We start from the raw sequence: 27,126 nt of genomic DNA on the forward strand, positions 1-27,126 counted from the left end.
TGGCTTGACCGTTAAGGGTGCTGTAACCCCCGAAAGTACACTCCAGTCCAAACCAAAAAAAAAATTATTTTCTGTGTTTGTGAATTGTGTGCGCAGTAGCCGCACGTGCATCAACAAAGTAGTGCCAAGCGTGCGCCTGTGTCATAAGTAAAGGGCCGGCTGGCTTGACCGTTAAGGGTGCTGTAACCCCCGAAAGTACACTCCAGTCCAAACCTAAAAAAAAATTATTTTCTGTGTTTGTGAATTGTGTGCGCAGTAGCCGCACGTGCATCAACAAAGTAGTGCCAAGCGTGCGCTTGTGTCATAAGTAAAGGGCCGGCTGGCTTGACCGTTAAAGGGTGCTGTAACCCCCGAAAGTACACTCCAGTCCAAACCAAAAAAAAATTATTTTCTGTGTTTGTGAATTGTGTGCGCAGTAGCCGCACGTGCATCAACAAAGTAGTGCCAAGCGTGCGCCTGTGTCATAAGTAAAGGGCCGGCTGGCTTGACCGTTAAAGGGTGCTGTAACCCCCAAAGTACACTCCAGTCCAAACCAAAAAAAAATTATTTTCTGTGTTTGTGAATTGTGTGCGCAGTAGCCGCACGTGCATCAACAAAGTAGTGCCAAGAGTGCGCCTGTGTCATAAGTAAAGGGCCGGCTGGCTTGACCGTTAAAGGGTGCTGTAACCCACAAAGTACACTCCAGTCCGAACCAAAAAAAAATTTATTTTCTGTGTTTAGCCGCACGTATATATCAAATCGATATAACATAAATGGAGGACCAAACTTTCTCCGATAAAAATAAAATAGAGAAAGATCAAGAACCACTTCCTCCTAGTGCTGAAGCTGCTGCCACTAGTCATGACATAGACGATAACATGCCATCAACGTCGTCTGCCAAGGCCGATGCCCAATGTCATAGTAGAGGGCACATACAATCCCAAATGGCAAAGTTCAGGAAAATGACCTTGAAAAAGACATTTAAATCAGCTGAAGAGAAACGTAAACTTGCCAATATGCCATTTACGACACGGAGTGGCAAGGAACGGCTAAGGTCGATCCCTAGTATGTTCATGACTAGTGGTTCAGCTTCACATGACGATGGAAGCACTCCTCCCACTAAAAAAATCAAAAGAGTTAAGCTGGCAAAAGCACAGCGAAGAACTGTGCTTTCTAAGAAGATATCACAAATCCCCAAAGAGAGTCCAAGTGTGGTGGTGGTTGCGATGCCTGACCTTCCCAGCACTGGACGGGAAGAGGTGGCTCTTTCCACCATTTGCACGCCCCCTGCAAGTGCTGAAAGGAGCACCCACAGTCCACTTGCTGATATGCAAATTGAAGATGTCACTGTTGAAGTACAACAGGATGAGGATACTGGTGTAGCTGGCGCTGAGGAGGAAGTTGGCGAGGAGGATTCTGATGGTGATGTGGTTTGTTTAAATCAGGCTCCGGGGGAGACAGTTGTTGTCCGTGGGATGAAAAAGCCCATCACGGTCATGCCTGGGCAGAAGACCAAACATTCCACCTCTTTGGTCTGGCAATATTTCTATCCAAATCCGGACAACAACTGTCTTGCCATATGTACCATATGTAAAGGTGAAATAAGTAGGGGTAGGGACGTCAACCACCTAGGAACATCCTCCCTTATACGGCACCTGCAGCGCGTTCATAAAAAGTTACTGTCAAGTTCAGAAACTTTGGCTCAGACCGTAAGCAGTCCAGGGACACCTAAATCCCGTTGTCCTGTTGTATCCAAGCGCCTGTAAACCACACCGTCAACTCCCTCCTCGTCAATTTCCTCCTTAGTCAGGATCGGAAGTAGTCCTGCAGGCCATATCACTGGCATGACTGACTCTCCTATCCGGGATTCCTCCGGAGGATCCTGCATTGCTACGCCTACTGCTGCCGCTGCTGCTGTTGCTGCTGCTGCTGGGAGTCGTTCATCATCCCAGAGAGGAAGTAGAAACACCACTACTTTTACTAAACAATTGACCCTCCAACAGTCCTTAGCGAGGAGGATGAAGTACGACAGCAGTCATCCTGAAGCAAAACGTATAACTGAGGCCTTGACTGCTATGTTGGTGTTAGACGTGCGTCCGGTATCCGCCATTAGTGCAGTGGGATTTAGACAATTGATGGAGGTAGTGTGTCCCCGGTTCCAAATCCCGTCTAGATTCCACTTCACTAGGCAGGCGATACCGAGACTGTACAGAAACGTCAGAAAAAGTGTCCTCAGTGTCCTGAAAAATGCCGTTGTACACAATGTCCACTTAACCACGGACATGTGGACAAGTGGAACAGGGCAGACTAAGGACTATATGACTGTGACAGCCCACTGGGTAGATGTATCACCTTACGCAGCAACAGCAGCAGCGTCACCAGTAGCAGCATCTCAGAAACGCCAGCTCGTTACAAGGCAGGCTACGCTGTGTATCACCGGTTTCAGTAAGAGGCACACCGCCGACAACCTCTTAGAGAAACTGAGGGAAATCATCGCCCAGTGGCTTACCCCACTTAGACTCTCCTGGGGATTTGTGATATCTGACAACGCCACCAATATTGTGCGGGCATTACATCTGGGCAAATTCCAGCACGTCCCATGTTTTGCTCACACAATAAACTTGGTGGTGCAGAATTTTCTGAAAAGCGACAGGGGCGTGCAGGAGACGCTTTGGGTGGCCCGAAAAATTTCTGGCCACTTTCGCCATTCAGCGACTGCGTGCCGAAGACTGGAGCGCCAGCAAACACTCTTGAACCTGCCCCGCCATCACCTGAAGCAAGAGGTTGTGACGCGGTGGAACTCAACCCTCTATATGCTTCAGAGGATGGAGGAGCAGCAAAAGGCCATACAAGCCTATACATCCACCTATGACATAGGCAAAGGAGGGGGTATGCACCTGACTCAAGCGCAGTGGAGAATGATTTCCGTGTTGTGCAAGGTTCTTCAGCCCTTCGAACTTGCCACACGTGAAGTCAGTTCAGACACTGCCAGCTTGAGTCAGGTCATTCCCCTCATCAGGCTTTTGCAGAAGCAGCTGGAGAAAGTGAAGGAGGAGCTAAGACGGAGCGATTCCGCTCGGCATGTGGGACTTGTGGATGAAGCCCTTCATTCGCTTTGCCAGGATTCCAGGGTGGTCAATCTGTTGAAATCAGACCACTACATTTTGGCCACCGTGCTCGATCCTAGGTTTAAAGCCTATGTGGTGTCTCTCTTTCCGGCCGACACAAGCCTGCAGAGGTGCAAAGACCTGCTGGTGAACACACTGTCAGCTGAAGCGGAACGTGACACGTCAACGGCTCCTTCTTCATTTTCTCCCGCAACTGGGGCTGCCAGGAAAAAACTTAGGTATCCTAAGCAACCCGCTGGCGGTGATGCAGGGCAGGCAGGACCAAGTTTGGACATCTGGTCCGGACTGAAGGACCTGGCAACAATTTCTGACATGTCTACTGTCACTGCATATGATACTGTCACCATTGACAGAATGGTGGAGGATTACATCGGTGACAGCATCCAAGTAGGCATGTCAGACAGTCCATACCTGTACTGCCAGGAAAAAGAGGCAATTTGGAGGCCCCTGTACAAACTGGCTCTATTTTACCTGAGTTGCCCCCCCTCCAGTGTGTACTCCGAAAGAGTGTTTAGTGCAGCCGGGAACCTTGTCAGCGAAAGGCGTAGGAGGTTGCTTCCACAGAATGTGGAGAAGATGATGTTCTTCAAAATGAATTATCAGCTCTTCCAGGGAGACCAGCCTCCAGAAGGTACAGAGGGACCTGTGGTGGTGGATTCAAGTGGGGACGAGTTAATACTTTGTGAGGATGAGGATGTACACACTGAAGAGGGTGAGGAATCGGTGGATGAGGAGGATGAGGATGACATCTTGCCTCCGTAGAGCCAGTTTGTGCAGGGACACATTAATTGCCAGCTTGTTTTGTGGGGGCCCAAACGAACCAATCATTTCAGCCACAGTTGTGTGGCAGACCCTGGCGCTGAAATGATTGATTTGTTAAAGTGTGCATGTCCTGTTTATACAACATAAGGGTGGGTGGGAGGGCCCAAGGACAATTCCATCTTGCACCTCTTTTTTTCTTTGCATTATGTACAGTTTGGGGCCTAGTTTTTCTAACTGCCATCCTGCCTGCCACTGCAGTGTCACTCCTAGATGGGTCACGTGTTTGTGCCGCCCACTCGTGTCGCTTAGCATAGTCATCCAGCTACCTCGGTGCAACCTTTTGGACATAAAAACACTATTGTGAGGTGTGAGGTGTTCAGAATAGACTGGAAATGAGTGGAAATTAAGGTTATTGAGGTTAATAATAGCATAGGAGCAGAAAAACCTACAAATTCTGTGATTTTAGCTGTTTTTATGCTTTTTTTCAAAAAAATACAGATCCAAAACACAAAACCCAGAACCCAAAACACGGAAGGGTGGTTTTGGCAAAACCAATCCAGATCCAAAACACGAAGAAAGATCCAGATCCAAAACCAAAACACAAAACACGAAAAGTGGCCGGTGCACACCCCTACTCCATACTCTCAGCTGCATCGTCCAGGCTTGTTGAGCAGTAAATTGCATTTGTTTTATTTTTCTGCTCTGAAAGAATTTTTCTTTTGATCTGCTTGAAAATCCGGTGAAGACAGGCTCTTAATAATAAAACACAAGCTGTTTGTATTCTGTACGATTTGTACATTGCAAGCAGAATGGCGCAGTGTGAAGCTGAGTGTTCAGAAACTTAAGGCTGACATATTTTCTAATAATGGTTTTATCTAAAATAAAGTATTGCGGATCAACTTACAGCCTGCCGTGGCTCTAGAAAACAAAGCATTCTTTGGAAAATGTTAGTTACATACAGTATATTCGCGGCAATAAATAAAGGAAAAAAAAACATTCTCTTTTCATTTTAGTTGACAGCACATACAATAAAAACAAATTAAATTGGCCCATGCTGCCTGCTTTGTTTACATATTAATGATTTGTCCTCAGAGTAGACCTGTGTTTATTTAATCATTTTAAATTTTGTAGACTGTTTCGAAACTATGGGTCATATTTATCAAAGGACAAAAGCTTTATCGCTGACAAAAACACTTTCTATTTACTTGTCCTATATATAAAAGGGTTATCTCCAATAGTAAGATTCACTTTTGCAAGGCTAAACTTATTTAATTGTACCGAACACTTCTTGTTCTGTTACACCTTCTCTGGATTGTGATAACACGTGAAAATGAATAATGTTCAAAATAAGGTTTTTTTTGTAAATGGTATTTTTTTATCTACTGTTTAACAATTTATTTATTTTTTTCATTGCTGGGATTGGACACCCCAATCTGGGTATACTTTTGTTCTGGCATTTAACTTAAGTGAAATATTAATTCCTCTAAAGTTTGTTGAAATCCTTATGTTACACCAATTATAAACATTTCAAAATTTCTAAGGTGTTCTAGCTAAGAATTTTGTGATACCCCAGAGTTGAAACGTATCACTTCAATGTCCCCATTTTGGAGCTGCACATGTCTGAGACCTCAGGAGTCTCAGATTACAGGAGAGATAGATGTGAAAACTGGTTAGGAGATCTTGCAGAGTGGGGGTGATATGACTCAGGACAGAGGGCCTGATTCAGAGCCGGACGCTCTGACAGAGCGCTCGCTCTGAATCAGGGCTGGCCTTCTGTTTTTTTACAGCGGCCTCCTGGCCGCTCGCATAGCTGTGGGTGACCACCCAGAGCTATAGCGAGCGGCCAGGAAGATGGTCGCGATGGTCAAGACCATCGCGACCACTGGGCTTGCGACGAGACCCTTGTGGTAGGGTCTCGTTACCGCAAGCCCTAGAGTGCTTTCGGCTCTAACAGAGCCGAAAGCACTCCCACTGACATCACTTGTGATGTCAGTGGGGCCGGCCCCAGACGGAGTCGTTCCCATGGAAACGCCTCCGTCTGGGCAGCCACACCCCTGGCCCGCCCACCAAAGGGGGCGTGCTGTCACTGAACATCGACAGCATGCACCCTTTGGTACGAGACCCGGAGCAACGGATTGCCCGTCGCTGTCCGGGTCTCGCGCATGCGCACGACAGAGCCGGCTCCGTCGTGCACATGCGCACTGGGCCACCATCGACCCGCTTGCAAGCGCATAGCGCTCGCGAGCGGGTCTGAATCAGGAGTGTGGAGCTAAGCAGACACTCAGCCAGGGAAAGATACAAAAAGTGTGGAAGCATGAAATAAGAAACAAGTAAAGGCCCATACATCAGAGATTGATTGCAGCAATCGTGCAATTTGCAATCGATTGTGTATAAAAATCTTTCCCTTTTTCAATCGATTGTGGCACCTTTACAATCTACAATCGATTGACAAAGGAAAAGATTTTTATACACAATCGATTACAAATTGCACGATTGCTGCAATCAATCTCTGAAGTATGGGGGCCTTAAGGGAGGCGAGCTGCGTGTGAAAGACAGTGGCCCTCATTCAGAGTCAGTCGTAAGCGGCCGCTCGGTCGTACGCCTAACGACCACAAAACTGAAAAAGGAAGCAATCGCATGGCCGGTCGGTCGCAACCAAAGTGACGCCCATACATGAACAAAGCACCTCCTCTAGCTAGCGAGTGATAGCAGTTAGCGATCGAGTCAATCTTTGTCAGTCGCTGTATGTTAATTTTCTTCTGATGGTTGCGGCCGCTTGTGTTGTGTGCAAATTACACCAAAAATTAACAAAAAAATGCATAGAATAAGCCATTCACATGAAATTTAATTATTCTTATTATTCGCTAATGCGAACGCAACTGAATCAATTACAAGCCAATTAGCAGTGTTATTAGCAACAACAAACGATTATTAGCTGCTTGCATTGTGTGGCACAAAATAGAAACATCAAACATAACATCAGTCACATTCGATAGTATCGATTGTACTCTGGGGCTTGAGAGAGCACATACCCAACCTCGAGCTGTAGGATTAGCCAGGCCTCTAACCTGCTCGCAGAGTGACGTTTTACTACTTCCGGCTTTCTGCCGGTCGTAGCAGGATATTTATCTGTGACCCTGAAACGCCCTGAAAACGGTGAGGAACCCATGCGTTTTTAGACCACCACCCCCGTCAGCACCCACAAACGGCCTTTCATGTCAATCAACTCCCAGAAGCCACTTCCTGCTCGTAAGCCGTACGATCGACAGCATTTTGGATCGCAAGGTCTCGTACGCACATGTGCACAACTAACCGTACGCATGCGTGGTTTGGAAACATTGGATGCGTACGACCGAGTGGCCGCTTACAACTGACTCTGAATGAGGTCCAGTGTTCAGAGAAACAAGCTGCATTAAAGAGATTGCTGAGACTTGTGGTGCCATAGTCAAACCAAGCATCCCAGTGGAAAGGAAAGATCCAGTCATCCCAGATTAACCTGAACAGGAGGGGAAGCCATTGCGTGAAAACTACACTGATTTAGTGAGAGAAACCCATGCCTTATATGTACCCACCAGTCTTGCTTTATATGATAGACATTGTTCCTAATACCTACAGTATAACCGCGCTGCAACTATACCATATGTATGCATACATCCAAGTGAGGGTCCCAACTGTGCATACGACGATCCACAAAAGAACCCGCATTGAAAGCACTAAAGCTACTTTATTAATTCTGTTACATCGCATTGGATCCTGGACTTTGTATAAGGTACTGCTCACTTATTTAAGGAGAACCTTCATTCAACTGAATCATATTGACAGTGTATGGGAAACTATATGACTATATTGTTCCATGTTTAACTAATTAGGTATAATTGTGAATTGCTAAGTGATATAATTGTAAACTGCTAGGTAGATACAATTGTGAACTGCTATGTAGATATGAATAAGAAGAAGAACCATTAAGTAGGAATTACCATGAGAATTATTGGCACATAATATGCATCTGTGAAGGGTTAGTTACTGTGCATTTGCTGTATAGTTAGCGATGGAATCTTTAGTAATAAGCACCACATAAGTATATGAGATATTGCAATAGTGAATCCTATATTTAATGTGATTTAAGAAATGAGTGTAATCTGGTCTTTTAATTGAAGGGACCCATTCTAGTCTTTATTTGCTGTCACTATAAATAGATTCAAAATCCTTTTGCAATGGCATACTGTCAGCCATTTTGTTTGCGTCTGGGAAAGGGTACATTTTCCTTGCCTCTCTCTACTGTGGGTGTGGCGGAAGAAAGAAATACAGTAACAGTGCTGCGAGGACAGAGTGCAAGAGTGGATTCCTGCAAACACACCGCAACCCGGTAACATGGGGCCTGTGATAATCCAACACTTTTATGTGTGTCAAAATCACGTTTTGATAGATTAGGATTCCCTGCACAGACTTTATAGAGACTTCACCTGTTTGACAACCTACTCAGTAAGTAAAGACTGTACCATGTATTTAATCATTATAGACCTGTGTCTGTAGTTATTCCTTTTCTTTCGGGTTCCCTGACAGTGCGAGATGAACCCAAATTTAACTTAAGCTGAAACATTGATTGATATTAGCTGGGACGTCCTGCAATACTATTAAACTGCTGTGTGTTCATATTACACAAAGAATAGGTCTGTGAATCTGTAATTAGGCTGTAGACAAAATACTGAATGAGTATTTATATTATCAGGGGCGTTTCAAGTGAGGAGGGGGCCCATGTGCAGTCTTCATCTGGGACCCCTCCTCTCTCTCCGGTGGCCGGCAGCGCACTGAGCGCAACACCGCAACGGTAGACTTTGGGAACTAGTCTGTGCCCAGAGTCTACAACGCATGCACAGGTCACCAGGAAAATGGTGCGGCAGCCATTTTCCCATGTTTCCCATACTGCGTGGTGGCCATTTTTCATGCAGTTCATTACAGCACCGACGTGGGACTCACCACTAACCACATAGTGGCTGTAGGGGGGAAGTAGACTGCAGTTAAGTCTACAAATGACACCTCTCTCAGCTTAATTTTTTTCTTTTTTTTTAAAAGAATAAACTTGGTGCTCTTAAAAGTAACTTGTGTTATATTGTTCTGCAGCCTATAATATAAGGTAATGGTGCTAAAGTTGTTGCATTTTATAACATTGGAGAATATGAGGGATACCTGTTGGTCTCTGCAAGTTTTTTTGCACTATAGTTCTCCTTAACGTGCCATCCATGGCAGCTTCTTCTATATGTGACCGATCCCCAATGACTGTCCAGTACATCATCCTGACATCAGCAAGAATTTACAGGAGAGAAAATAAATAGATACAGATTAAGAAGCAGTTATTACTAAACAAATTAGATAATGTATACTGTAGCCTGCTGAAAAGCATGCAGAATAATGCAAAGAGACATTTTGACTTAAGCCGGCCATACACTGTGTGATTTTTAGTTGGTAAGAAGTGTAGTACGATTGCCATTGAAATTCTTCCATTGAAATTCTCCATACGATGTGGTCAAAGGGAGTACGATTAATCGTTACGATCATATGCTAAGATGCATACATGTGTATCGCATTGTACATGATAGATTGTAATCTTACGGTTTTGCAGTAAGATCTAAGATCCAACTATATGACTGTGGGGGCGCGCATCGGCATCGTACATGACCAAAAAATACACACAATGTGCACGATTGATCATTACAATAGATCTAAAATGTCCACATCGTGTAAAAAATCGCAAGGCGTATTTTTCTCTAGTTTACAATGTAAGAGATAGTTACTTTGTGACACTAAAAATGGGTGTGGTTAAAATGCACATTGCTGGGACCAGCAAGAAATCACCAGCAATGTGCTGGTCCCAGCACATTGCTGGGATCAGCAAGATTGTCACATTAACAAGATCCCATAAAGCCTAATGTCTTCCTGTCTCTGACTCTCCATGTCCAAGGTAGCTATACCATAGCTTTGTCAATTTGCCAGAAAGCCTCAGGGCTCTGCATTTCCCAGCTATACCATCTCATAAAGTAATGATAGATTTAGCACATGGCTGTAACAACAGAGTGAATACACAAAAAAACATTGGTTACCAAACACTATGAATCTTTGTTTCATATTTACAGAATTGGGAATATTGGTTGTCCAGTCAGGTTACAAAACAAAAAAATAATGTGAGGTGTGAAGTATAACTTTCTGCCATATAGGGAACATAAAATATATATTTTTTGCAATTAAGTTTTTTAATTCTGTAAATGTGTCATTTTTATATGGAAGTGTGCAGAAGGTCATACTCCATGTATTAACGAGTAAGTTATATGTCTTTGAGGTACATTATCACAGGGAATTATGCAGTAAAGAAGGTTTGGAGTATATTTTTATCCCTTATTCCCCCTATACTGTATTATCATCTACACAGCCTCGTTGAATACTCGCCCAGGGCAAAATGTTCATATACCCTGTGGATAATTTGCATGTTGTCAGCCTAATAGGGCCTCACACATTAGGATTGTCAACATGTTTTTCTTCATTTGTATTTCTCATTGCTTGTGTACATTTATGTAACTCTTTCATAACATTTTTATTACCATTTTATTTTAAGGTGTTGTACATATTTTTGCTTGTTAATAAACTTATTTTATTAGCAATTTTTATATATACAAAAGTCTAGTCTCTGAGATGAAATAGACAGGACATGCTACTTGTAGTCTTATATAAGCGAGACTTATGTAGATATACTGACATACAATTGTGCCATGCTGTAATTAAAGAATAGGCTCGACGTGGCCTTTTTCAGTATGTGGTGGCACTGATACTGGATTAAAATATAATACTAGGATTTGGGTATTGATGTCTATGAAACTGCATCAATTAAGTGATTTATGTACGTATCCCCACAGTACAGAGCAGAGTGGTCTTGGTCTCTCTCCCTCCCGCTTTTTCTGATGGTACTGCGTAACCATAATATATAAAGAAAAATGTGTACAAAAAGTCTCTTGTAAAAGGAATTAAATATCCGCAAGGAGTATTAAAAGGCTTAAATGTAGCGGTGCTATTTTTTCTATTGTTTGTACTTGCACAATATTTATATTAAGCCATGGACATGCTCTTTAAAGCTAAAGGGAAATTGTATTGCAGTGAGCAGAGCACACTGAATGAAAGTTAAATTACATATTTAGTAGAAAACTTCAAATAAAGTAATGCTCACATCCCATTGATCCTTCCTTTTGTGGGTGCATCCTCTGCACTTTAAGAGTCTCTAAAAAAAATTAGGCTACCGCAAAAGCCAAATAAGTGCCCGAATGTGATTAAGCAGAGCCACATGTTGCCCTTGAATTGTCCTCCCATTATCACATCTACAGGTATTCAGATGTCAAGTATTACAGTCCTATGAACAATGCCCAAAGCGGCCAACTGACGGAAGCAAAGGTGGGACTGATAGAAATTTCTGTAAATAGGTTCACTTTGTAAGGGCAGAATATCTTTGAGAACCTCTACAGACAGTGTAGATGACTGGTGCCCAAGTAGAAATGTTATGCCCCTTGTCCTGGTAACCTTATTACTTGCATGTGGTGCTGCGAGGATGGAAGCAGTTAGGAGGGCCTGTGCTCATGGATCAGGGCTGGAAAGGGAATTGGACCTGATATTTTGATCACGTGCCAATCCATACACAGTAACAAACCTTCCAATATTGCAACTGGGTAGACCTGGACAATATGGCAAATAGGGACAAGAGACATGGCTACATTTTCCCATCTCCCCTATTGCAAATATATATTTGCATTTCTCAACGCACCTGCCACTGATGATAGGAGGTCTCTTCCCTCTTCCAACTGTTTTTGTTTGTGCCCGGCCCTAACAAGACCTCAGATGGCAGCCAATGACTGGGACCAGCTCTGGGAGCGACCCCCAGAGTTAAAGTAAGACATGTTAAGGGTGGTGAGGGTTATCCTTTAAATGTTCCACCAAAAATGTGGAAATATCATGTCAGCAGGATCAGTTCAAACTTTCAATTAATTTATCTGTAAAAAGCTTGGTATAGTCTACTGCTGAAACAAAAATAAAAATCTATACCATGCTCCTCCAATAAATTCTGCTCCACCTGTAAACTAGTTTATTTGAAACAATAGTTTGAATAACAGTGAAAAGGCAAGCAATGAAACCTACCCTTTTTTGGGATTTACAGCAATTGCATAAGGCTCTCCCGCTATGTTGGTGAGGAGACGCGTGCAGTTCGGTCCGTCTATCTGGCCGACATTTATGGAATATCTCAGACTTGTCCAGTGAGTGGTGTAGTAACTGAACCAGTGCATACGGGAGTGATCCGTCCAGTAGATGTTTCCGGTTACCCAATCCACTGCGATATCCCGAGGACGTTTAAACTCAGGACACTGAAAGACAAGTGGTTTCATGATTTACTGGTAATGCTATGTAATATATTTTTAGAATGCAGTTTACATTAATTCCACACATGAATGTGAAATATATTTCTAATAAGACTGATATACAATCATACATTTGAATTTATGTAACTGAATACCGCAGATGAGGACTTCTATTTATTATATTGTATTATATACTCAAATAGAGCCAGATAAAAGAAGAAGTCACCGGGGAAACATGTCCCAGGCCCCCCTCTCTCAGTGGGCCCCACATCCTTTGATTACAGCTGCAGTTCTGAGCAGGACTGCACTGTGAGCTGGACTCTTGAATAGGAGAGGGATGGTGGAGTCTGAGCAGGGAAGTGAGCTACATAGTACTGTATACAGTCAGTGCAAGCAGCATGGGAGATAGGAGAAGAGGAGTTGCTGCAGACAATGTACCAGATTGATGATGACTATCTGGCCCTAAAAGTAAGAGGAAGGGGGGGCAAAATAGTGTCTGTCTGTTTGTCTATGTGTGTATAAGTGTGTAACTGCCCAGTATATACTGTATGTATTTATTTATTATTATTTGTTACCAGTTATTTATATAGCACACACATATTCCGCAGCGCTTTACAGAGAATATTTGTCCATTCACATCAGTCCCTGCCCCAGTGGAGCTTACAATTTAAATTCCCTACCACATGCACACATACATAGGGTTAATTATTTTTGTTGTTATTACCCAATTAACCTACCAGTATATTTTTGGAGTGTGGGAGGAAACCGCAGCACCCAGGGGAAACTCACGCAAGCACAGGGAGGATATACAAACTCCACACAGTTATGGCTGTAGTGGGAATCGATCCCATGATATCAGTGCTGTTAGGCAGTAATGCTAACCATTACACTGTCTGTGCTGCCCCACATGTATGTATATATGTATGTATGTATGTGATTCTATATAAGTACTGTATGTATCTGTATGACTGCATGTATTTATGTGTCTGACTGTATGTACATATGTGTGTGTGACTATATATATATATATTCAGGGCTTCTGGTGATCATCATGACCGGGCAGCGTCACCCGCGCGGATTGCTTGTCTGACTGGGATGTTATTTATACAGTATTATATGGTCGTTCTGGTGATCATCACTATTGAGTAGCATTATATATGCGGGCCCTATGAACAACTTGGAATTTGAGTTCACAGGTCTTATGATGCTTTTTTTTCTGATATATTACTACAGACACTTGTCTTGAAAAAGGTCTTTAGACCGAAACGTCGACACAAATGAAGGGGTGTCTGACATAAACAGATATATTGTCTAAAGGACTCAATAAAGTGATTTGTTTTAAGTGAGTGCCTTCATCCAACGATATTGGTGGATACAATTTCTATACTACGGGCTTTTTGTCTTGAAGTGCACCCTGACCAAAAAATTTCTGAATGAAGGTGTGAGTGCAGGACTTTCTGAATATATATATATATATATATATATATATACTGTATATGGATTTAACTCATCCACTGTGTGTGCCAGGCCGAGGGCAGCCCTGAAGTTGAGTAAGCGATGTGCATGCCCTCAGTGTGACATGAAATGGGGGTGTGATGAAGGCTTGTGCACAAGGAACCGATCTTTTCATCCAAAATGTTGCTTTTTAGGGCCCCCCCACTTCTAAGTGCCCCAAGTCCCCCAAAGCCTTAATCCAGCTCTGTACACACCATGCCACGCAACACATACCTACCATTAAGTAAAAAATTACAATGGAGACAACTATGTTGTGGGCTGAACTACAATTCCTGATAATGTAACCTTTGAATCATTAGGAACCAATAACGATTTTAGATAAATGAGATCTCATGAATGTCAGTTAGTAATGTCACCCATTTCTATTACATTTAGAGGCTGCAGCCCAAAAATAAGCTGCTTCCACTTTGAGTACTGTAGGTTACAGGGACAATTTATAAAGAAAATTTGGGACAGATGAATCCCTGACCATTTACTGACACAGTTAATCCAAAGCCACATCTTCTTTCTGTTGCCATTCCCCATTAAGTCAATGCCACCAAAATTTCGACTATTAAGGTATACATTTCCAAATAACTAATCATATAAGAACAGAAATGTGTATAAACTCTATGGTGAAATTTTAATTCAAGGTGATTCACACACAGTGCCTCCAGAACAGGAGGTGTGGAGGAAAATCTGTGAAAATTTGCTACCAAATTCAATGGTAAAGTGCACAGCAGGGCAAAAATGGTTCTATAATCTATGCTTTAAGATAGTGGTTCCAAAACTTTTTTGAATCGGGGCACCCTAGTGCATCAGAATTGTTTTCACGGCACCCCTAAGCCAAAAGTTTGTTATCGAGAATTTTATAAAAAAAAAATGTAGTGAAGTACTAAAGTGAAGTAAATTGTGCTTACATGTCATCCTTAGGTTCATTTATGTAGTGGGTGACAGGTTTGCGCTTCTGTTTGTCCACGTATTTACTTACATTGACCATAAATAATTTGATTTGGTGCTGGACCACCAACCTTAGGCACCCCTGCAAGTGTCCTGAGGCACCCCTGCAAGTGTCCTGAGGCACCCCAGGGTGCCGCGGCACACAGTTTGGGAACCACTGCTTTAAGATAATGAACCCTTTGCATTATATTATTTTTAGAGATGTGTGCCGACAACTCTGTGTTGGTTTTGGATCCGGATTCATCTTCGTATTTTGATTTTGCAAAACCACCCTCATGTGTTTTGGCTTTGGTATTGGATTTGTGTTTTTAATTTTTTATATTTTTTTAAAAACAGCTAAAATGTTTTCATTTTGATCTGTTAGCATGCAATCCAAAACTCAAGTTCGGTTTTTAAATCCAAGTTCCAAACCACGGGAAGATCCAAAACGGGACTTGGCTCGGCTTGGTACCCCAAAGTGATTCCGAATTCAGAACTCGGTTCAACACAGAACCCCTAACTTCAGTTGTTGTCAGTTCTCTAAGAACCGGACCGGCACATCTCTAATTATTTTATAGTATCTTGGCCTTGCCGTGTGTTGACACAATATTAAATAGTTACACTAAGGCTGAAAGATCTGAACCCAGCGTGATAAAGTGGGATTCTTAGATGTGGAGTTCCCAACAAAGATCTACACAAAATGTATGGACATGGTTCTAAAAGTAGAAAACTGCTTTCTTTTAAAATTATGCAGTGTATACAGTAGCTTTTCTTAGAAGTCATGTTTTGGATCCACCTCGGTTTGCAGTAATAGGCACCTGCAGAATAATTATATTATTGTGCATGGTATCTAAACTGTCTGAGCAAATTCTATTTTTAAATTAGCAAGGGCTATGGGGTTTTATGGTTATCCTAAGGGTGTGTACACACAGCCACTTTCCCTATATTGATGGTATATTAGAACATAGAGAGTGCTGACTCTGGTCCTATGGTCTGCCATGTGCACTGTTGCCAATTTCTTCATAGAAATCAGTAAACTTTATTTACAGTGCTGGTTACGCTGTGTTCACTGATTGCTAAATGCAGCTCAGACCACACTGCAAGACGGAAGACACGTCCTTAGACCTTTATTCTGTAACTCATTCCTGGGATTATATCTACTCATGAGCTGGCAATATCAGATTATTACAGTACTTAAACAGCAAACACATATGTACTGAGGCAAATTGTGTTCAGTGAAGGTTAAGCTTTGACTCATTGACTTTCTAGCAATACTTTTTGACTACGTACACAGGGGCACCACAACATTTTTATGTTGGGGGGATCAAGATATAATTTCATTTAGGCGCCCCTAAATCTATGAATGTTGCCTACTCTGGGGCAGCTGGAGTAACTTGCCAGACTACCTACCTGATGACAGGGATCAGTAAGCCTGACATGTCATTTCTTTTGTTTATTCGGCCTCTGCATGCGAACATCACTGCTCTCTCCCAGTTTCCGCACTCACAGACACAACACTGACACAGCTGTACTGCACATGCAGCAATAGCATATCCCTGTACAGGCAAGTTATCTAACCAGTGCCAGGAGAGGAGGAGGACGGTTACCCGCATGCTGCTGGTAGTTGTAGTTTGGTGTAGTCTTAGGAGCTTATCGCTACAGTGCACTGAGCCTCACTCTAGGACTACAGAGACCAATGTGCAATGCAAAGCTAGCTTCTTTCCTAACTTTATCAAACTGAACAAATCAATGAAAGGCAGCCTGATAATAAACTCTGTGTGTTACATTGACTGGTGCCTCTCCCAAATGTGAGGGTATTGGGGGGGGGGTGAGCTGTCCCCTTGCTCCTTACTCTCTATTCCAGCACCTATGACCCTGGGATATCAAAACCATAACACAGCATCTTAAACTTATTAACTCACAATTAAGCCACTTTTAGTTTCTTTGCCCCCTCTGCCATGGAAGGTATTGTAGAAAATGCCTCCAGGGTTGAACTGTGTGCTCCATAGGATCATATTGCCTTGAAGATACATGTCCATCCCAGTGATTCTGGAGTTGTGCGCAATACGTGATATTTGCTGATGCTCCCCATTGCGGCCAAAAGGATATCTGAAAGCGAGGACCTCAGTATCATTGGCGACGTAGAGTACTTGTTCTTCAGTGTCTGAAAAAATACCAAATATCTTTATTGTAATATTAATCCTTTTAATGTACATGTTTAATGTTAAATATACTATTGGGCTGATTTAGAGCTAGGTGGATTTGTTCCTAACTCAAAAACCAGCTCTTATATGTTTAGTCCTGTTTTTGACATACAGTAGAATGAGTTTAAAGTTTTACATGTTGACCAGAGATTTGGTGAAAAAATCCTTAATTGGCAACAAACTGGAAAAGGGAAGCCTATACAACTGTTATATATACTGCATTAATATATTGTGCAAATACTGCTCACAGAGGAGACAGACATGTTGTCGCTAAACATTAAACAATGCGCTGCCCATACTTGCTTATATTGGCAGAATGTCCAGGAGACTTCTGATCTAGGGAACCATCACTCTCATATTTAACAGACTTCCCAAGTGAAGTGGGCAGGGTTGTGCTTGATGATGTGATTTGCACCTAAACACGTAACTATAGCCCCACCCTTCACTGTGTTGATGCCGGCAATGCACAGCTGGCATGCGGATGCCCCCCGCACTTGCCATTCCACTTGGACCTCCCGCTTGGTAAGAAGGTATGATGCAGCCTATTAGTTCATTATGAACCAGTTACATCACTGAGGCATTATTAGGCAGCATTCTTCTGCCCACAAAATGATTGCATGGACGAAGTAGGGATGTTTTCATTCTCAACACACATGTCCCCTTTCTATGAAGGTCCAAACCAATACAATCAACTAATAACTTAATGTTAGAAAAGTATGCCATAAATCAATAACTAATTGAAAAATATTGGACTGATTCAGAGATGGGCAGAGATGCCATCCACAGTTGCATCTGTTGGCGGTCGCCCCTCTGCAACATTATGCGAATTCCGCTAGAAAGCCCTTTCCTGGTGTACATTTGAGTGCCCGAATGTGCAAGAACTGAGATGCCCACTGTCATTTTCCGTAGTCGCTAAGCAGGTGAAGTTTATCTGTGTATGCAACCAACTTTACCAACATGTCCATGACACTCCCATAATACACCCTTAAGATGGACCTACTCTGTGCGTGCGCTAAGCCATCTCCTAGTCAATGCCTAGGAACGGCCACCACTTTTCCAAATAATTTCTTATACCGTATGTCTCAATCGCAAGAGCACCCTTTGTGTGTACACTCTGTGTAATGCATACATCGTGTGGTGGCTCCAGAGGTGGAGCTACAGCACAGCCCAAAATTCCAATAATTAAGACCAGAATAGGCTGTTAGTGATAAAATGATGTATATAATTTATACAGACATGTTAAGGGGGGTATCCATTAGGCGATTTTAACAAGCGATTGCACGATAACGACGTCGTTATCGTGCAATCGCTTGTAAATCGCACATACATCGGGCATGCATCGGGCATGTTTTGGTCGGAAGCGACCAGTGTGCGCGTGCCCGCTGGTCGCTTCCGACACCCGACATCGCCCGTACATGCTGGTCAACCTGACGATCTCGTCAGGTTCAGCATGTGCGAGGATGGAGGGATGTGCCTGGACTGAACCAGTGAATGTTCCGTAATTGTGCTCTCATTTGTATATCTATTAGTGGATACCCGTCTTTAGTGGAGAAAAGACTTAGGGGTAAATTTTCTAAATTACATTTTAGCTATTATCTTCTAGAAGATGGTAGATAAATAATAAATAGAATCTGGCTGGTTGCTAAGGGCAACAACTCCACTTCTAAAAACCCACACTTTAGTAATTATACCCCTTAATATTAAATATCAGACTTTAAACAGTAAGTTTTATTTTCCATAAAGTGATAACATATTTGTAATTAAAGTATGACACCATCAAATCTCTACAAAATTATCCACACATAATTGTAAGCAGTGGCTGATTTTACCTAGAGACTGCAGGCAGCAATCCCCCCACCAGCAAAATCCGCCACCCACAGGAACTGCCTAGCAGTGGCAGTGACTTCCCATTGAAGTGCTCCCTGCTAATCCCAGTCAAACAGGTAGTCCCAGGGGGATGTGTTTTCTCCCCCTGGGACTGCCAGTCCAGACTGCAATAGCAGAGAGCTCCTCTCATGGGAAACAATTCCCCTGCTAGTACAGCAGCTGCTGCAGTCCCTAGACGATGCCCAGGGCCTGATCCTGTAAGGATCGTAATTGCAAAGCTGCACTCAGGTAGCTTTGCAATTGCGATCCTTTGCAGATATGGTAATGCACAGAAGGCATCACTTAACCGAGCTGTGTTGTTCAACGCAGCATTGGTTAATCTGCATACCATTGGCCGGATGCGGTGAACTATAGGGCCCCGCAGCCAACCGCCGCAGTTTAGAGGAAGAGGTCCGGAAATCTCCATCACCCAATGGAGATCCTGGCCTCTTGCCTCCCCCAACCAACTGCGGCGACACGCCTCCATTTCGGGTAGGCTGCCGCCACCCCCAATTAGACTGACAATCACTGACAGTCTGCTGCCAGTTTGCAAGCGTACTCGCATGTGCAGAATGGGTCTGGCGCCTGTGCAGATTCCCCAACATCGGGCACTGCTGAATCAGGCCCCCAGTTTGCTCATTTGTGTGCATGCGTGGGACTGTGATCCTGCACATAAGCACAATTACAGACCCTCCTACCCCCGACCAGACTGCTGATTGTTAGTCATGAATGATTTACCAATAGGTCTAATACTTATTTTATACCCAAGTCACTATATTATTCTTTTGTGACTGAATCTCCACACGCTAGTGTGATACTCAATGTTTCTGAGTCTACAGTATATTAAAGAATTATTAAAAGTTATGTTTTAACAGAATAATTATTCAAAGAGTGTCCCAAAAAGGATTTTCTTCCTTAGATTAGCAGCACACTGCTTCTCTTCCTCTTTCTGAGTGAGATGAGTTATTTTTAAAAATAAATGTATTCTCCAACACTCCTGGCAATGCCAAATGTTTCCAACAATGTAAGAAATGTAAATAACTGATATTCACCTTTCACAATACAGCTGTGACCCCTTTCTAAGAAATTTCTGTCACAGGAGCATCTGTAGGACCCCTTCAAGTTTGTGCAGTGGTGTGAGCAGTTCCCCAGGAGTAGGCACTCATTTATATCTGCAACAAATGGATAATAATAGTTTCATAAAATCTAGATATTTAAAAACAGTCAAGTTAAGATGTATGTAATCTCCTTTGCATGACCTTTTGTGACACATACAGTTACAGTACAAATTGTGACATACAAATGTGTCCTGACAAGCTGGGCTGGAATCACTGATCTAAGAGTTGAAAAAAACAATTTAATTTTTGTTTTCATTTGTATACAGAGTCAAATGAAGATACTAATGTGTCACATTACATAACATTTCCAGGTACCCAATAATTAGGAAAAATAAGAGTTATGGTATAACATACCTTAGTTAACTCTTTTTCTTCGAGGTCCATAGGGCCCACAGAAAATACCATGGGGATGTAGTTTGAGTAATCCATTGCACCAAACAGCTACAGCTTTGAAGCTCCCAGCATGCCTAGGTCCTCTACCCTATATACCCCGCCCCCAGCCACAGGCATTCAGTTTATAAACAAGCCTAATGGCAAGAGACAGATAGTGGAGAAGGAAGTACAATGTACACAAGAAACAAAAAATGAAGAAGGAATCAGAGACAAAAAGAAAAGAACAGATCCCAACTGAGGCCAGGTGCATCTGAGTGGGTGCCCTGTGGACCTTATGGACCTCGAACAAAAATAGTTAACTGAGGTATGTTACACCATAACTCTTATTTTCTTCTTCAAGGTGTGCGGGAACTACCTTCGGGATGTCTTGAAGCAGTTCCCCTAAGAGTGGAGATGCTCCTGAGCAGAAAGGAGAATCCACTGCCCAAAGGAAGCATCCTGGGAAGCAAAAGTAGCAAATGCATAGAATTTGATGAAAGTGTGGACTGAAGACCAAGTCGCCGCTTTGCACAATTGTTCTACATAGGCGACATGTCTAAATGCCCACGATGGTCCCACAGACCGAGTAGAATGTGCTGTCGCCATGTGTGGAACAGGGAGATCAGCCTGATTATACACATAAGAAATAGTCATGCTCAGCCACTGAGCCAGAGTCTGCTTGTTAGCTGGCCAGTCTCGCTTATGAAAGCCATATAACACAAAAAATGCATCTGATTTTCTGATGGACTTGGTACGATCCACATAGATACGAAGAGCTCGAACCACATCCAGTGATGCTTCACCTACAAAAAGGCGATAAGACTGAAAGGCTGGGACTACAATTTTCTAATTTATATGAAAATAGGATACCACCTCGTTGGGAGGTAACGTGCTCTTGTACGGAGGACAGCTCTATTATGGTGAAAAATCAAAAATGGAGAGCAACATAAAAGTGATGCCAAATCAGAAACTCTGTGAGCTGAGGAGATAGTAAGGAGAAAAAGCGACTTTACTGTCAACCATTTGAGGTCCACTGTGTCTAAGGGTTCAAAAGGGGGGGGCTTGCAGCACTCTGAGAGCCAAGGATGAATCCCACGGTGCCACCGGAGGGACAAATGGAGGTTGCAGAGGGAGAACACACTGAAAAAATGTTCTAACATTTTTGCAAAGTGGCAATTCTATGCTGGAACCAAACTGACAAAGCAGAAACCTGAACTCTTTAGGTAGCCAGACGAAGACTTAAATCTAGTCCAGCTTCAAGAATAGCAAGAACTCAGGAGACCATGAAAACCTTAGGGTCATATTTTCTGTGGGAACACCAATGAAAAAATGAATGCCAAACCCTATGATAGATGCGGGCGGAAGCAAGCTTCCTTGCCCTAAGCATCGCCTGGATCACAGAAGTAGAAAAATCTTTGGCTTTTAAGATGGAAGACTCAAGAGCCATGCCATCAAAGCCAGCTGAGGTAGATCCGGATATAGGCAGGGACCTTGCACTAGCAAATTCAGCCATAGAGGAAGTGGATTGTCTATGGATAGACATGTCAGATCGGTGAACAAATGTCTCCTGGGCCAGGCAGGACCTATTAATATCATCCTGCCACCTTATTGCTTGTATTTTCTGACAACCCTTGGGAGGAGGGAGATCGGAGGAAACAGGTATGCCAACCTGAAGTCCCACCTCACCACCAAAGCATCCACGAAGGTGGCTGAGGGGTCCCTTGTTCTGGACCTGTACCTGGGGACCTTGTGGTTGTGACGTGATGCCATGAGGTCTATGTTCAGCAGTCCTCACTTGTCTACCAAGCACTGAAAGACTTTCAGTGATGAAGAGCCCATTCTCCGGCATGTATGTCCTGATGACTTTGAAAGCTCGCTTCCCAGTTGAGGATTCCTGGGATGAATATTGCTGAGACTGCTGGAAGATGGCAATCTGCCCAAACCAGAATGTTCGCCACTTCCCTCATAGCTGCCGAACTTCGTGTGCCTCCCTGATGATTGAGGTAGGCCACTGCGGTTACATTGTCAGACTGATCTGGACAGGCCTGCCGTGAAGGAGGTCCTGCACCTGAACAAGCACCCTGTGCACTGCATGAAGCTCAAAAATATTTATGGGTAGGTGACCTTCCTGAGCTGTCCATCTTCCCTGAAAGGTGTGATGTCCTGTCACCACGCACCATCCTCGCAGACTTGAGTCTGTGGTGAGGAGCACCCAATCTGGGATCCATAATTAATGGGTGCTCCCCTTGCCAGGGAGAGGCAAACTTCTGGTGAGATGCGGATCATTTGAAACTTTATCAGATGGTACCGACCAACCCAATGATACAGAATCCATCGTTGCAGGGTCCTGAAATGGAACTGGGCATAAGCCACCATGTCGAAGGTGGATACCATGGACCCCAGTACCTGCATTGCTAAGTGAACTGATACCATCTGCTTGCGGAGCAGTTTGCGTACCCGTACTTGTAGAGCAACAATCTTGTCTACTGGTAAAATAATCCTTTGACCCAGAGAATCCAGCAGCATCCCCAAATGTACCATCTGCTGAGTTGGAAAAAGAGAAGATTTTTTCCAATTAATTATTCAGCTGTGCTCCTGCAGACAGGCAATGGTCAGTTGGAGATTGTGCTGTAAAACTTCCGGAGATTGTGCCAATATTAGGAGGTCATCCAAGTATGGTAGTATCCTGACTCCTTGTCGCCTGAGATGAGCCTCAATGACTGCCATTATCTTGGTAAATACCCGAATTGCTGTAGACAGACCGAAGGGCAGAGCTTGGAATTGGTAATGTTGCTGAGCCACTGCAAACCTCAGACACTTTTGGAGCAATAGATACATGCAGATATGCATCCTGTATGTCTAGGGAAACCATTAAATCTCCAGGCTCCATTGCCAGCATTATTGACCGTAGGGTTAGCATGCGGAATTTGGGTACATGGATGAATTTGTTGAGAGATTTTAGATTCAGAATAGGGTGATGACACCCATGTGGTTTCAAAATCAGAAACAAATTTGAATTATAACCTCTTCCCTGTTGCATCACAGGAACGGGGATTATAACCCCTGACCTCAGGAGGGCACAAATAGCCTCTTGGAGGGCCAAGGCCTTGACTGTGTCTGAAGACAGAGTTGTACAAAAAAACTTCTGAGGGGGATGCCTCAGGAATGTAAGGGCATACCCATGAGAGACCACTTCTCAAACCCAAGCATCCATAGTTGTCTGATGCCAGGGGTAAGAAAACTGGAGAAGTCGGCCTCCTCCCCTGAGATCCCCCAGGGGGAGGCTCACTCCATCAGTCAGCGGGCTTAACGTCCGGCTTGGAGGCTGGACGTTTGATTGACCAAGATTTCCTGGCCTGTATCTTCCTGCAGGAAATATCCTTTCTAGAAAAAGACTGTCCTTTTACTCTTCCCTGCAGGCGAAAGGACCGAAAGGGCATGTTATACTTAGGGGTAGACGTGGACGGTTTTAGATGCTGCCAGCGCAGTCACTATGTTATCCAATTCCAGCCCAAACAGTACTTTCCCAACAAAAGGAAAAGACTCAAGGGCTCTCTTGGACCCTGCATCCACCTTCCAGGTTCATAGCCACAGGGTCCTCCGAGCAGTCACCAAGGTTGCAGATACTTTAGAAGCCAGAATACCTGCATCAATAACTGCTTCCCCAACATATGCAGCTGCTTCTCGTATTTGGAAGAGATAAGACAGCTGTTCTCTTGTAGCATCTGGCATACTATCTTCCAGAGACTTTGTCCATTCCATCATACCCTTAGCCATCCATGCTACGTCCATAGCCGGCCTGGTAATAGCTCCAGATAATGAAAAAAACTGATTTCAAAAAGTTTTCAAGTTTTCTATTTGTAGCCTCCTTAAGAGAGGATGCAGCTGGGGATAGGTAATGTAGAGCCACTGGGGGCTGCAAGAGACTTTGTGTAAACACTTGGATCAGACACATTAGATGACAGATGCTATAGCCTGGTCAAATATAGAGGGGCTTCCATGTAGCTTCTTTTACATATAAAAAAATAAATAAATCAGTATTCCATTGATGAAAACGTAAATTGCTGTGAAAATAAGACCGCTATCCTTATTGTTGTGTGCAACTGGATGTAGTTTGGATCATTGGAATTATAACTGCACACAGATATAGATTATTACCTAATTGCTGTGTATTTCTATAATAAAATGATTTTTATTAAAGTGCTTTTAAATAAATAAAAAAATAATAATTTAAATGGCTAAAATGCTGTTGTCATTTTTTTAAAATAAATTTAAGGTCATCTTCCCATTTGCTACACTCACCAGGTAATAATGGGTACTGAGAAGTTAAATTCTTTGTAGCATGGAAATGTCTATTTGGTGTATTCCATGCTTCAGACATGACATCTGTCAGTTGTTCAGACTTAAGGAAATAATCCTTTGCCACCTTCTGATGTCTAAAAACTGGAGTCTTAGATTTAGGCAGAACCTCCTCTTCCTCTATACTTAGGACAGATCTAACTGCTCTTACCAGAGAGGGGACATCAACTGAGAATTGGTGGTATTCCTCAATCGAGTAAGAACCGGAACTCTGAGTATCAGAGTCTGATGATGATGATGATGCCATGTGAGGATCCTGAGGCAATGCCTGTAGGGATATTCTTTTGCTTTACCACCACTGGACTATTCACTTGCATTATCTGCTGAGCAGCTATAGAAGGTAGCATACTCTGACTAGAGTGAGCATAAGCATCAAACTAAAAAGGATTCATGTGAGACATATACAGTATATAGATATATGTAACTGTTGTGGGTACCCCATAGAGGGATGCAGCACCATTGCAGGCACCTGTGTAGCTGCTGCATGGTCCACTAAATTCAACCTGAGACCACGAGACCATGCAAGGTGGTTCTTGTGCAGGTGCTGGTGTACCGGAATGGAGAAGAGGCTGTTTACAACAGGCACTACATAAACCATCTTGCTCAAAATCCAGTTCTGATAAGCCTGCCAAACAGGAACTACATGATACCAGCATAGGAGGCTCAACATCCTTCTTTCCTGTGCTTTTAGACATAACAGTGTATCACAGGTATTAAATATAAATATAATGTGACCGTCTTCACAAGTAAATGTGCATGACTATGAAAAACCCCACACACCTGTAAAGAGGGATGAGGAAAAACACAGTGACAGATATATCTGACAATTCGGAAAATAAAATGAAAGTATCAACACAGTAGCTAGCGTTAAAGTCACATACAATGCAAATATATTACATATGCCTCACAAATGTAAATGGGCTCGGAATCAACTGACCAAACCTCAGAGGGCTTGGTAGGATATAGAGCACTGCATACCTGACCCAAGGGAGAGGCATACAGGGAGACTGACCCACTATGAGAACCAACAGCATTCAGCAGCGTGCACCAGGTGAACTGCAAGCGTCTCAATACACTTGGTGGTCATAAATAACAAACCAGACGCGGGAACCTACACAGACAGTTGCGTCTGGGTTGGGGGAGGAGTGGCCGGGGGAGAGCCTATCTACCCTAAACTGCGATTTTGATGACCGGGTATGCTGGCCTCACAGCAGTAGACGCTTACTATTGTGCTGCTAGTGCATCTAGTACCCATCCCTGGCATCAAACGATAAGGTCCCGGCCACCTTAGTGAGGCACTCTGACGAGCCCTTCACCTGCAGCAGCCTCCAATGCGTCTCCTTCACCGGAAGCAAGGACCGCAGTGCTCGATTCCTCGCAAACGAGGAATCGCCTTACTTTGCCATCTCCTTGGATCCGATTGCAGTTCAGTCACTAGCGTCGCTGCTAACCAAGCTTCACTGAGACACGCTGAAATCCCCAAAGCCCATTCAGGAGCTGGTGTTTCGGCGTCAGCAGAGGTAGCAGGAGTCGTAGTACATACTTGGACATTTCCACGCAAGCGAGGTTAGTACTAGCAACCCAGTATATATAAAAAACTACAGTAAATCAACAAAATAAAAAAGCCTAGGAGTGCCTAAGCAGTCCCGCTGTTATAAAAGGTGCATCTGGACACTTGCCGAGAACCAAACAGAAACACTGAATGCCTGTGGCTGGGGGTGGGGTATATAGGGAGGAGGCCCTAAGCATGCTGAGAGCTTCAAAGCTGTATCTGTTTGGTGCAATGGATTAAACTACATTCCTCCCCCAAGGTAGTTCCTGTGGACCCTATGGACCCTGAAGAAAGAAAAGGTTACAAGTTATGGGCCCTTTACAAGGGTTGTAAGCACTGCATATTTCTTGAATACAGGGCCTGATTCCCAGGTTGATGCTAATTCAGCCATAACTGCAACTTTTTACGCAGCTTAACTGCGTTTTTATGCTAATGCCGCAGCTGATGGAATTCACATTGAGACGCCCATCGACTGTCATGCTAATCCGCCACTTAGTGTTAAGAAGACGCACCGTCGGTCGCACAATCGAACATTGCACCAACCCTATAGAGGCGCAGAAAGCAGAGCAGCTGTAGAAAAAGTCGCAATGCCGGTGGTGACCATGGGCATTGCATGCGCAGTGAAACTCGGACACACGCGCAGGCTGAAAACATCAGTCGCTTGTGTTTCACATCAATATCCACCTCTCAATCAGGCCCACAGTGTGTTAATTGATCTTGTCCCAGCTACTGATTATAATACTGTATAAAACACAATTATATTAATATGTGTATAAATGCGTGTAAATATTACCTGTATAAATAGTGAGTTCTGATGTCGTCGCTTATAAGCAGTGAGTTTTAGGTTATCAATTCAGTGTTCAACTGTTATATCGTACAGCTATTAAGAGTCATTTTGGATTTTGTGACTTGTATAAAAAGAAATTATATAATCATTGAGCTCCTCAGTCATTTCTAATATTG

At 43.4% G+C, this 27,126-nt stretch overlaps 1 protein-coding gene across 1 annotated transcript in view; it reads right to left on the bottom strand.

Moving 5' to 3' along the window:
- Positions 1-27,126, bottom strand: part of LRP1B (LDL receptor related protein 1B) — a 1,691,377-nt gene that overhangs the window by 49,055 nt on the left and 1,615,196 nt on the right. Inside the window, exons 76-79 of the mRNA XM_088474914.1 lie at positions 19,815-19,934; positions 16,615-16,856; positions 12,042-12,265; positions 9,057-9,163 (exon numbers count right to left, since the gene is read on the bottom strand). Of these exons, the coding sequence (XP_088331040.1) occupies positions 9,057-9,163; positions 12,042-12,265; positions 16,615-16,856; positions 19,815-19,934 (693 nt within the window). The remainder of the gene's footprint in view (positions 1-9,056; positions 9,164-12,041; positions 12,266-16,614; positions 16,857-19,814; positions 19,935-27,126) is intronic.

Source organism: Taudactylus pleione, unplaced genomic scaffold (assembly GCF_031769625.1).
Source record: "Taudactylus pleione unplaced genomic scaffold, aTauple2 ptg000156l, whole genome shotgun sequence".
Classification (NCBI taxonomy): Eukaryota; Metazoa; Chordata; class Amphibia; order Anura; family Myobatrachidae; genus Taudactylus; species Taudactylus pleione.